The 12713-nt window shown below is 39.9% G+C and overlaps 1 protein-coding gene and 1 non-coding gene across 2 annotated transcripts in view; one reads left to right on the forward strand and one right to left on the reverse strand.

Annotated features, from left to right (window-relative positions):
• The window catches only part of Vom2r51 (vomeronasal 2 receptor, 51), a 49820-nt gene that overhangs the window by 6524 nt on the left and 30583 nt on the right, over positions 1–12713 (reverse strand). The window contains exon 5 of the mRNA NM_001099510.1: positions 12479–12602. Coding sequence (NP_001092980.1) covers positions 12479–12602 — 124 coding nt within the window. The remainder of the gene's footprint in view (positions 1–12478; positions 12603–12713) is intronic.
• LOC120102683 (small nucleolar RNA SNORA17) lies at positions 7955–8082 on the forward strand. Its single transcript, XR_005504303.1, has one exon. It is a non-coding gene; the product is annotated as a small nucleolar RNA SNORA17 (small nucleolar RNA).

Below are 12713 nucleotides of genomic sequence, written 5' to 3' on the forward strand. Positions count from 1 at the left end.
AGAATATCTGACTTAACAATCTTTGTCTGTTTTAATTATCTGTTTTAAACTGTACTTTGCAAACACAAAACAGGAGACTAAATAAAGTTTTAACTTATAATTAACTACATCACTTTTTGGCCTAACTTTTGATTCCTATTGTATTTTGAGTCTTAAAAGTCAGTTTTGAATTGATGGTTTTTCAATATTGAGATAAAAAATTTTAACCCAAAAGCATACTCCATAAAGAGACTTACATAACAGAACATAATAGTTACCAGTATAGTTTAGTTTGGCCTGAAGCCAGTATCAGGACAGGAAATGGTTAAAAGAGCAGAGTGCTTCATCAATCTTATTTAGTTTTGGTGTCTGTATATAGATATAGGCCACATGAGGAGCAGACACTGAATGGACATTCCTCAGTCTCTGCTCTAAACTTTGCCTCCATATCCTCTCCTATGGATATTTTTGTTCCCCTTTTAAGAAGGAATGAAGCATCTGCATTTTAGGCACCCTTCTTCATCAGCTTCATGAGGTCTGTGAGTGCATATCATGTGTGTATTTCTGTGATGGGGTTACCTCACTCAAGATGATATTTTCTAGTTCAATCCATTTGCCTGTGAATTTCATGAAGTCGTTGTTTTTGATAGCTGAGTAGTACTCCATTGTACAGATATACCACATTTTCTGTATCCATTTGTCTGTTGAAGGGCATCTGGGTTCTTTCCAGCTTCTGGCTATTATAAATAAGGCTGCTATGAACATAGTGGAGCATGTGTCTTTGCTGTATGTTGGAGAGGTATAGCTGGATCCTCAGTTAGTGGAATGTCCAATTTTCCAGAGAACCAAATAACCTTACTAAAAATGGTATACAGAGCTAAACAAAGAATTCTCAGCTGAGGAAAATTAAATGACTGAGAATTACCTAAAGAAATGTTCAACATCCTTAGTCATCAGGGAAATGCAAATCAAAATAACACTGAGATTCCACCTCATACCAGTGAGAATGGCTAAGATCAAAAACTCAGGTGACAGCAAATGCTGGTGATGATGTGGAGAAAGAGGAACACTCCTCCATTGTTGGTGGGATTGCATTCTGGGAATCAGTCTAGTAACTGGGTATAGATCTCTCATGAGAGACACAGCCAGAACATGTCAAATATAGAGGCAAATGCTAGCAGCAACCACTGAGTTGAGAATAGGATCCCCATTAGAGGAATTAGAAAAATGACTGAAAGAGCTGAAGGGGTTTGCAACCCCATAGGAACAATAATGCCAACCAACCAGAGCTTCCAGGGACTAAACCACTACCCAAAGACTATACATGGACTGCCCATGGCTCCAATTGCATATGTACCAGAAGATGACCTTGTTGGGAACCAATGGAAAGAAAAGCCCTTGGTCCTGCCAAGGTTGGACCCCCCCAGTGTAAGGGAATTTCCAGGGGGGGTGTATTGTGGGAGTGGATGGGGAGGGGAACACCCTTATAGAAGAAGGAGAAGTAGAGGGAATAGGGGGCTTATGGACAGGAAACCAGGAAAGGGAATAATATTAGAAATGTAAATAAAATATCCAATAAAAAATAGCAAAAAAAAATCATCAGAGTGCTTGACTGAGAGAACTCTTTTCTAGCTTTGGATTACTAGTGCCTTGTCAGAGTTTAGGCAAATTGAAAAGAGAGGAAGGACTTTAAAACCAGTGATTTTAAACCGTTTAATGTTGTAACCCTGTAAAAATTTTAAAATAAGAATTTCTTAATTTTTGGTTTTAGTATTATTAGTAACATATTTGATACAATGAAACAACAAGTGCTTTCCTTTTGAGTACTAGGCCATCTTGAATCTTGAGAGATGATTTTAGGGTCTGGTATTACTGTTTGAAAACCATTTATTGAATAGTGGTAATTTTTCTCTAACAAACTTGATTATAGCGATAATTCTATAGGGTCCACAAATCAGGGACAGTCAAAACCAAGAAAAGCGTGACCAACCAAGGTGACCAATTAAAAAGGGATTTATACCAGTCCTGAGATTCATTTTTGTTCATTTTTTGTTGTTCTTCTAATTTTCTATCACTTAATTTGTTTTCAAACTGATTCATAGTTTTTCTGACTACTCTCATATGATCAGGCAAAACACAGTATTTTTCTCCTAGAGCTATATGCACATTAGTTACATTCTGAAAATATAATAATTTTAAGCCTCTTCTGTTTTGTAAAGATTGAGAAGAAAGTGTCTTGTACAGTGTTAATAGATTTTCAATTTCTCTCACATCACTACCTATTGTAAGGTTCAGTAATTCTTGTCTTGCAGTATTAGTGCTGAAGCTCCAGTGCCAGCTGCTCCATTTCCTCCTATACCAAACAGGGTGGAAAGACACAGCATTCTTTTTCCCTTTTCCCTTGGTCATATTGATTCTGAATAGCTTCCTGTGTGTAATAAGTTATTCAGGGTACTAGCTGTACCAGGATACAGAAATCAAATGATATATTTAGGACTAAGGTATGAATACAAGGGGTGGGTCCTGGTGTATAGGCCCACCAAGCATCCTCTGGAGGCAATAGGTACCCATATTCTATATTGGCAGGCATTACAATGGAAGTTCAGAGGTATGAATATTCTATAGGTTTCTGATTTTCAATATAAAGGCATTGTCTCTCTTGACTGGAGGGTCAACAATTCATTCTGATTGCTGCCATCTACACTGAGCACTATCTGTTCTCTGCAAATACTTTCCAGGAACAGCCTTTCCATCATAGTATAGGGGTTAGGCATTTAAGCATAACCAACAGTCCACTGTCAAATCTGGATGAGAGGAAATTATTACCTGGAAAGAAGCTTGTAACAATTATAGGGGTGCTGGTCCGTGTGGTGAAGTAGGTTTTGTTGGAGCAGGATGTCAGTGAAATTGTCTCTTGGTTTAGGGTGGGAATGGGAATAGGTGTGGTCAAGGGCTGGGATCTGGTCTTGCTGGGACTTTATTGGGTTCAATGCATACCCCTGGAACCTATCTAACAACCAGTCAGACAGTGAACAGAATTCCTCCAAAAGAGTCCTCTCCTCTTATATATCCTCCCAGTCCACAAGCAAAACATGTATCCCATCCTGTAGCCTGTTTTCCTCTTTCTGTACAGCTTAGTTTCAGGGGATACAAGGTGGTTAAGGATAAGGAAGACATGAGAGTGGTGAAATTTTACTAGCAACATAAAATAAGATTTTAAAGGGACTAGGGGACCCAGTAGATGAAGCCTTGAGCTATCTTTTGTGTGTAGTGCTATATTGTGTGTGTGTGTGTGTGTGTGTGTGTGTGTGTGTGTGTGTGTGTGTGTGTTCCCAATGTAATAGATTATGGCTATTTTGAGAGGAAGTCATAATGCCTGGAGAAAAGCAAGTATTTTTTCTTAGTGTTGATGTCCATTTTTGAAGCAGTCAATAATCCTGTCTTGATATATAGACCCCTGTATATGAACCATGGCAAAGACATATCTGTTGTCAGTATAACTGTTGCCTATAGTCTCCTGTAACAATTTTAAAGTCTGAATTAAAGTTTTCAACTCAGCCTTTTGGGCTGATGTTTCTGGCTGCAAAATAATAGTTGTTGAAACAGCAGAGTCCAAGTCTACAAAGAGCCCCACCCACCACCACACTCTTAGTTGTATTTTTGATGAAGTTTCTGCATCTGTGAAGTAGATGCCATTTGGTATCAGACCAGGGTATGTCAAAAAAACTCCAGCCTAATGTTCTGGACATGCCCCCAAAACTGGAATCATGTTACATATCTAAGGATGGGTCAGGTAGCCAAGTAGCTGGATTTATGGAAGATGTAGGGTATATATCATGCAAAGAAGATTTAAAAGTAGAGCCTGAAAGTGTTAAAAGTGTACTGCTCTAACATTGGACAGCCATTGGATGGGTGAATTCCTGACGGTTCCCTCAATAGCACTGAGGGGTGTTAATAACACATTTCTATCCTATAGTAACCTTGTCAGCATCCTTGACCATCAGGGCAGTGGCAGCTATGATCTGGAGGCAGGTTGGCCATCCTTGGGCCACTGGTTCCAGCTTTTTATATAATTAAGCCAATGGTCACTTTCATGGACTCAAAGATTCGGTGAGCATTTCTTTTGCTAACCCCTTTTTCCATCCACATACAGGTTGAATTGTATGTACAGGTACAGGAAGCCCAGAGCCATAATTGCAGCATGACTTTAAAAAAAATTTTAAGGTCATGTCTACTTTAGTGGTCCATTTTAGTTCATCTTCCTGTCCTCTTGTAGAGTCATATAGACTTCAAAAATCCTTTTAGATATTCTCTGGGGCTCTCATTTTTTTTCTCTGCATCACCCGGATTACCATTAAGTGGTTTCTCAGAGATACCCCATCAAATTCTGGCACTAGACCCAGAGCGTCTCCTTACATTTATCAGTGTTATAATCCTAGTTAGGTTGAGCTAAGGAGAAGGCTGCATCACTATCATCCCGGACTTTAGTGCGTATTCCATTTGCTCCTAGAATCAATCTCCCGGAAACTCCCATGGTTAAACCCTTTTCCTTATTTTTGTTGTGAAGAGGACCTGGAGCAGTTGCCGACTGTCATGTCAGGTGGGCCACTGAGTTAGCATGACTGAATCTAAAAGACCTATAAATAATGAGTGTCTTTCTGAAAATTTTGGGTTTTGCAACTTTCAATTATAAATATTCCTACAAGGAAATGGCAGACAAATCATGAACTGTCTCCTCTGCACATCTGTAGGTCCTGCAGCCTGTAGGGATTAGGTTATAGTAGAGTCAGCCCTCTGGGCAGTACAGGCCCAAATGTGAAGTGGAGTCCAAGTGGAGTCAGGAGTGTCAGGGGAGTCAGGAGCTGCTACTTCCTCTGCCTTTGCTGGTAGAGCAAGGGCAGCAGTGGTAAGAATAATGATATAAGAAGAAGGACTGAAATCCTCCTGAGGTGCAAAGTGAGGAAGCAAGTCAGTGGGGGTTCAAGGTAGAATCTCCTGAAGAAGAAAGAAGGTTGGGAGCAGTGCAGATGATGACAAAAGGAGATTCAACCAAACAGGGTCCTTTTTGACCATGCACTGCCATGTTGTGATCTGTGGCCCTTGGGCTCATAGACAATGACCTATAAGCAAGGAGCCATCAAGGAGAAGCTAGAATGTAGCTGTTAATCTTCCTGAGATAGTTACACCATGGACAGATTTGCTGCTCTAGGCAAGGCCAAGATTACATTTTAGGAAAGATTCATGCTATTACTATGCTATATATTTAGCATACTAAGTATTAGCCCACACTTTTGAGCAGATCTCTACAGAACAATGAAGATGCACTGTCTTGTAGTGATCCTATATAGACAAATAGATGATTTTGTAATTTCTAATGATGATCCTATAAGAATTCATAAAATTATATTAGCAATTGTTAAGATCACTTGTAATAGAACTGCTATTCTGATTCAAAACCGAAATGAGAACTCTGCAATTCTTGAAGTGTACCAAGTTAATTGATTTTGAGATAGGTATGCATCTAGAACTTAGAGCACATTCCAGGAGATTGTAAAACAATAAATCAAAGACCATAAACAGGGAACTAATAATTTCCTATAGGTGCAGAAAAAGAAGATAAGTTACTGACTGGGTTTATCTATATAAAACTTCACTAATGCCTTAGTTACAAAAATTATAGTTTTTAACTTTCAGTGAACCTGTAGAGCTAGTATTAGATGATGAATGTTTAGCTACATAAATATTCTTAGTGGATACACATATAAAAATTTTCTGTTGTAAGCTTATTACTCAATTTATGATTTAAATTCATGTGTATACTTGTGGTGAACTTTTTACCATGTGATCATGTATTCTGAAAGATGTATAAGTGCTGAGGACAGTGAGAGAAGAAATCCCCTTTTCCTTAAAGAACTGAAGAAGAACATTTCAGAGAAGAACATTTTAGAAGAACTTTCTTAGAGATATTTCATAGAAAACTGTTAGAGAGAACTTAGAAATAAAAAATAAAATCACATTTCAAAAGTTTCTTCCTTGGGTCATCCTGCTTTATAAGTGGGCCATTTATTTCTGCAAAAAATTTTTAGTTTGCCAGAATAAACAACCAGACATGAGCCATCCATAACTCCATAAAATGGTTTAGGACTAAGCTCAGTGGAGTGCTCTCTATCAGTCTCATCTTAGATTTCAAAGAAAAAATTTTACAAGAAGATAAAAAGCACAAACAGAATACACACAGGCAGACACAAGTGATATTTCTGGAAAAATGAAAAGAAAAGTTAAACAGAAGGCTGTTTTAGACTGTCTTCATTTCTACACATGAAAAGCCCATAGAACCACAGCTGATTCAGAAATCAGATAAGAACTAGCAAGTTCCTCAAGATAGGGAGCTTCAGGAGCATCCTCCACAGCCCCTTGTTGTAAAACAGAATAGTCATCTTCTTTGCCACTCTTGGCCTCCAGATTAAACCCAAAACACTAACAAAGAGACAGACAACAGACAACTAGGCACTTACCAATTGGAAAAGAAGAAGGAAAAAAACTGAACTATTTGGGTGAGGGGTCTTCAGCAAATCCCAGACAAGCCCCCAAATGTAAGGGTCTATGATTGACAAAACATGATACTCCAGAATCAAATAGTATGCAACAGTAAAGAGCATTTACTCTGCAGAGAGCCTGAATGTCAGGGTCTACCATAATTCAGGATGGAAGACACAGGTATGAACTTTAAGGGTCACATTAAGCCCTGTTATGGTGGAATTGGGTGATTTTACCTTTGAATGCTTGGCTCCATCTCTAGGAGTATGGGCATATTTGTAAATGGGAATTGGGGGGACTTTTACTGGAAAATATATAGATGATATAGGGATAGAGATAGAGATAGAGATATATAGATATAGATATACACATATACATACATATGGCTCAAGTTAGGTAGTACAGATCCTGACTGGCTGTCTGCTAGGTGGTGGGAAAGTTTCCTGGTTGGCTGCCTCTGATGGGTGTTTTTGGTTTTTGTTGTTGTTGTTGTTGTTGTTGTTGTTGTTGTTGTTGTTGTTTGGGTGGTTGTTTGTTTGCTTGTTTGTTTCTTTTCTGGAATTGATTTGTTCTTGCTTTTCCAGTTCTGAGAAACTGAAACGTGGGCTAGTCTCCCAAACTGCCAGTTTGAAGCCTGTCATGGAGTCAGCCTGGCTCTGGTTAACTCAGTTCTCTCATCACAAGGGAATAGATCAAATACTCTAAAAAGCATATAATGGAGTATATGAAACACATTGGGCCATAGAACCCAGTATGAATGCATTTTCAAAGGTGTATGGTGAGGCCTCATTGAATTTAGTCCATGTAATGAAATATTTTCATGGTGATAATTGCATGATCTGTGGAAGCAGCTGAGTCCAGAGCACATGCCTAGCATATATAAGGCTTTAGGTCCAATTCCCAGCACAAAAAAAATGTGCTAAATGCAGGATGATGATAGAAATATTTTTCCAGGATATTTATTACAACAGTTTTTTACCACTGTATTAAAACCCTGATTCTCGGTAAATAAAAACTTGTATATTTGCAAAGTGCTTTTGTAAAATTCAATATCTGTAGACATAGCATCAAAATTGTTGTTTCAGATTATGAAATGTGGTAAGTGTTGACGTACAAAGGTAATGTTATACTTGGCAGATGTTAGATTTGAAGGAAAGGAGATTCATTGAGATTCATATATACTTAAACATTAAGTCGTCTGTTGATGGCTTAGAAAGTACTGCTATGGGGTGAAGAGGGAAAGATTGCCAGAAGCATATTAGACAAAACTAAAGGCACATTAAACAGGTGGTTTTCCTAAGTATCAGTGTAGATATAATTTCTTTCATGTTTATCTATCAATGCCAATGTATTACTTTTCTAAAAAACAAAGCAACCCCCCCAAAAAAAGAAAAGAAAATCAGGTTGTATTTGAAGTTGGTAAGAATACTGAGCAGGGACTGCTCCTAGAAGTGTTGCAGGTGTAGCTGCTGTGTCACATGTATGTCAGTAATTGGCAGGAGAGAGGCTATGTCTATTCACAATGTTCTGACCTAGGAACATCTGAATAATTAGTAGCTCAGCACTCCCTGGATAAAGAACATGAGATGACCACCAGTCTGGTGTGGCATAGACCCCAATGACCATGAGGTCCATGAGCAAGCCACAGATTAGAAGAAGTCTTTGTAGGACTGAGGGCTCCTGGCTGTAGCCAGGTCAAGACAGACAATCCTCAGAAGATATTACTCAGGAAAAATAAGGTATGAGCCTGATATAAGCCCTTTGCCAGCTGCAGGACTCAAGAGAAGGAGCCCTGCACATCCCCTGAACAGCACAATAGACCTGACCTTAAAGCCTGAGGGCATGTAAGCCATCCCCAAGGGCATGAACACAGGATAGCTGGTCAGGCACTTGACTGGCAGTGACATGGGTGGGGGAGAGATACCTTCCTCTTTGCCCCTTGTGACTTGGGAGAACTGTACCTGCCCCTTACGTACTGCAGAATTTGGTAGAACAGGCCATAAACCATACCTGGTCAGCACAGTAGAGCTGGCCCTGGATGTGTTGGTTGCAGGTGAGCCAGCCCAAAGGATATCAGTGTGGGAGAACCATCCCTGCCTCTTATCTACTGGCCATTGGTGCTGACCAAGGAGAGACTGCCTCCTTCCCTCCCTAGTGCCTTGCCATCTATGGCAGACAGAAGAGCTGGCCCTGAAATTATGGGAGTAGGACGATTGGACATGTCCCTCACCAGCTGCAACACTCAGAAGAACAGTCCTTGTACCCCACCTGAGCAGCAGGGTAGAGGTGCCTTTGGAATCAGGGGTTTTTTGGGAACTGGACCTGAGAGCATAATGGCAGGAAAGCCAGTGGGCTGACAAGCTCAGATACATCTTAGGCAAGGATCCAGGTCTTTGAATTGGTCCATCCCAACATCTACACTATTAAAAACTGCTGGAGTGCATAAAGGGTCCAGTACTACATATCTAAAACTACAAGATCTCTGTGACATAGGACAACAACAGAATATTCAAGAGTGAGATTTTAGTAACCATAGAGTAGCAGAAGCCAGGGGTTCATAGCAGACCAACAAGTATTTGCAATGAGCATCGAAAGCAAAGCACATTGGCAAGCAAAGAAGTGTGGACATAAGGGTCTAACATGGGACCCACTGTAATATTTCAGCTTCTGCAATGAGCTCTTCTTTCTCTGTTGGGGCAGAGAGTGTTGCAAAGGGATGGAGAGATGAGTGAAATTAGGGTGTATGGTGTGAAATTTACAAAAGAGCAAAATAAAGGTTAACAATTAATTAATTAATTAATTAATTAATTAATTAATTAATATCCGGAGCTTGGTGATGCTTGTCTGCAAGCCCAGAAATCAGGAGGTAGTTAGTCTGGCCTATCACTACTTTGCCACCAAAAAAGAAAAGGACCTTATTTTAACCAGTGTTTTCTTTTTTTTTTTTTTTTTTTTTTTAAATTTTTTTTTTGGTTTATTTTTTTTTTTTATTAACTTGAGTATTTCTTATATACATTTCGAGTGTTATTCCCTTTCCCGGTTTCCGGGCAAACATCCCCTCCCCCCTCCCCTTCCTTATGGGTGTTCCCCTCCCAACCCTCCCCCCATTGCCGCCCTCCCCCCATAGACTAGTTCACTGTGGGTTCAGTCTTAGCAGGACCCAGGGCTTCCCCTTCCACTGGTGCTCTTACTAGGATATTCATTGCTACCTATGGGGTCAGAGTCCAGGGTCAGTCCATGTATAGTCTTTAGGTAGTGGCTTAGTCCCTGGAAGCTCTGGTTGCTTGGCATTGTTGTACTTTTGGGGTCTCCAGCCCCTTCAAGCTCTTCCAGTTCTTTCTCTGATTCCTTCAATAGGGGACCTATTCTCAGTTCAGTGGTTTGCTGCTGGCATTCGCCTCTATATTTGCTGTATTCTGGCTGTGTCTCTCAGGAGCGATCTACATCTGGCTCCTGTCGGTCTGCACTTCTTTGCTTCATCCATCTTGTCTAATTGGGTGGCTGTATATGTATGGGCCACATGTGGGGCAGGCTCTGAATGGGTGTTCCTTCAGTCTCTGTTTTAATCTTTGCCTCTCCCTTCCCTGCCAAGGGTATTCTTTTTCCTCATTTAAAGAAGGAGTGAAGCATTCACATTTTGATCATCCGTCTTGAGTTTCGTTTGTTCTAGGGATCTAGGGTAATTCAAGCATTTGGGCTAATAGCCACTTATCAATGAGTGCATACCATGTATGTCTTTCTGTGATTGGGTTAGCTCACTCAGGATGATATTTTCCAGTTCCAACCATTTGCCTACGAATTTCATAAACTCGTTGTTTTTGATAGCTGAGTAATATTCCATTGTGTAGATGTACCACATTTTCTGTATCCATTCCTCTGTTGAAGGGCATCTGGGTTCTTTCCAGCTTCTGGCTATTATAAATAAGGCTGCGATGAACATAGTGGAGCACGTGTCTCTTTTATATGTTGAGGCATCTTTTGGGTATATGCCCAAGAGAGGTATAGCTGGATCATCAGGCAGTTCAATGTCCAATTTTCTGAGGAACCTCCAGACTGATTTCCAGAATGGTTTTACCAGTCTGCAATCCCACCAACAATGGAGGAGTGTTCCTCTTTCTCCACATCCTCGCCAGCATCTGCTGTCACCTGAGTTTTTGATCTTAGCCAATCGCACTGGTGTGAGGTGAAATCTCAGGGTTGTTTTGATTTGCATTTCCCTTATGACTAAAGATGTTGAACATTTCTTTAGGTGTTTCTCAGCCATTCGGCATTCCTCAGCTGTGAATTCTTTGTTTAGCTCTGAACCCCATTTTTTAATAGGGTTATTTGTTTCCCTGCGGTCTAACTTCTTGAGTTCTTTGTATATTTTGGAAATAAGGCCTCTATCTGTTGTAGGATTGGTAAAGATCTTTTCCCAATCTGTTGGTTGCCGTTTTGTCCTAACCACAGTGTCCTTTGCCTTACAGAAGCTTTGCAGTTTTATGAGATCCCATTTGTCGATTCTTGATCTTAGAGCATAAGCCATTGGTGTTTTGTTCAGGAAATTTTGTCCAGTGCCCATGTGTTCCAGATGCTTCCCTAGTTTTTCTTCTATTAGTTTGAGTGTGTCTGTTAACCAGTGTTTATAGATAAATTTTCATTCAGGAAATTAAAATGAGTGTGACAAAATACCTGATTCAAAACAGATGTTAGATGTGAAGTCAGGACTCAAAAGCATTGCTGTTGTGCTCTGGGGAGGTTTTGCAATTAGAATCAATTTAAGGAAGAAGTGATAGCTGGGCAGTAGGAATACCACTGGTGGGACATCCTCCCTCATACATCACTCACAGCCCTGCACCTCACTCACAGCCCTGCACCTCACTCACAGCCCTGCACCTCACTCATTCTCTGTGATCTCTCAGTGCATGGTTGTACAGTGGCCTCATGCTAGCTCACAGTACCAGAGAAAGCATAATGAGAGCTCCCACATGAATCAAATTAATTTCAAAGGAAATGTCATATAGCAAGTACTTATTTAGCCATTAAACACATATTCATGGAGCTTCTACTATTCACCATAGAAATGGTCTCAAATAGGTCCCAGGGTACCAGAATAAGAGTGCTGTATCTGCCATCAATGACACTCTGGTAACAATGTTTATAGCAGTTGCTCTCTTTTGACAAGTATATATTTTATCTCAGTTCTCTCTAGGTTGTATGATCATGGGCAACTTATATATTTTCTCTGAAGTTTAATTTCCTTGTGTGTAAAATGTTGGTTATAATTAGTATTTATTGTAAGCATGAAATAAGGTCACACTTTGTCATGAATCTCATAGTTTAGGGTACTCACAGAGCACTGTTTGCAGTATACAGAGAGTGCTAACTGTACTCACCAATACTGCTACAGCTGTAATAGAACCATTAGTGAAAAGCAGGGGTACAAAGAAATAAAACTAAACTCAATGCAAATGTGCAGAAGACAAAGCAGGGCCAGAGGCAGGAGTACACTCCTGTGGTCTTAGTTACCCAGGACACTGAGACTGGAGGATTGCTATAGCCCGGGAGATTGAGACTAATACATGCAGCATAGCCAATAAAACAAACAGATAAACTACAGTAAATAAATGATTGGGTTAAAATCAAGATTTTGTTTGTCTGTTTTGAAGACATGGTTTCTCTGTACAGTGCTGGCTGTCCTGTAACTCATTCTGTAGACCAGGCTGGCCTTGAACTTAGAGATCCACCTATGGATTGCTGGGATTGAAATTGTGTGTAACCTCCATCCAGCAAGAACCAGGTGTTAGCTATATAATTGTCACTGTGTCTTCATGCTTTGAGTTACTCACCCCTATACTGTTGTGAATCATTCCCACATTCAGAATCATTTCTCAAAATTTCCACATCCAGAATGATTTCTAGATTTTTTTATATTCAGAATCATTTCCAAAAATGTCCACAGTCATATTCATTTTGTAAATACCTGTTTCATTTGCAATCTCTCCATCTGGACATGGAAGACAATCAAAACAACAGAATGGTTTCCCTTCAATAGGTGATTTCCTAAATCCAAGTGGACAACTTTGACTGCAAACAGAAAAAGGCGTCTGCATAGAAGACATGGGAGGAAGGAAGACAGTCAACACATGACATTCAGCATTAGCATCCAGATGATAGATTTAAGCAGGACATCTGTGCATCTGTGTTTTGTAACAATC

The sequence above is a fragment of the Rattus norvegicus genome, chromosome 4, assembly GCF_036323735.1.
Source record: "Rattus norvegicus strain BN/NHsdMcwi chromosome 4, GRCr8, whole genome shotgun sequence".
In the NCBI taxonomy this organism is placed as follows: Eukaryota; Metazoa; Chordata; class Mammalia; order Rodentia; family Muridae; genus Rattus; species Rattus norvegicus.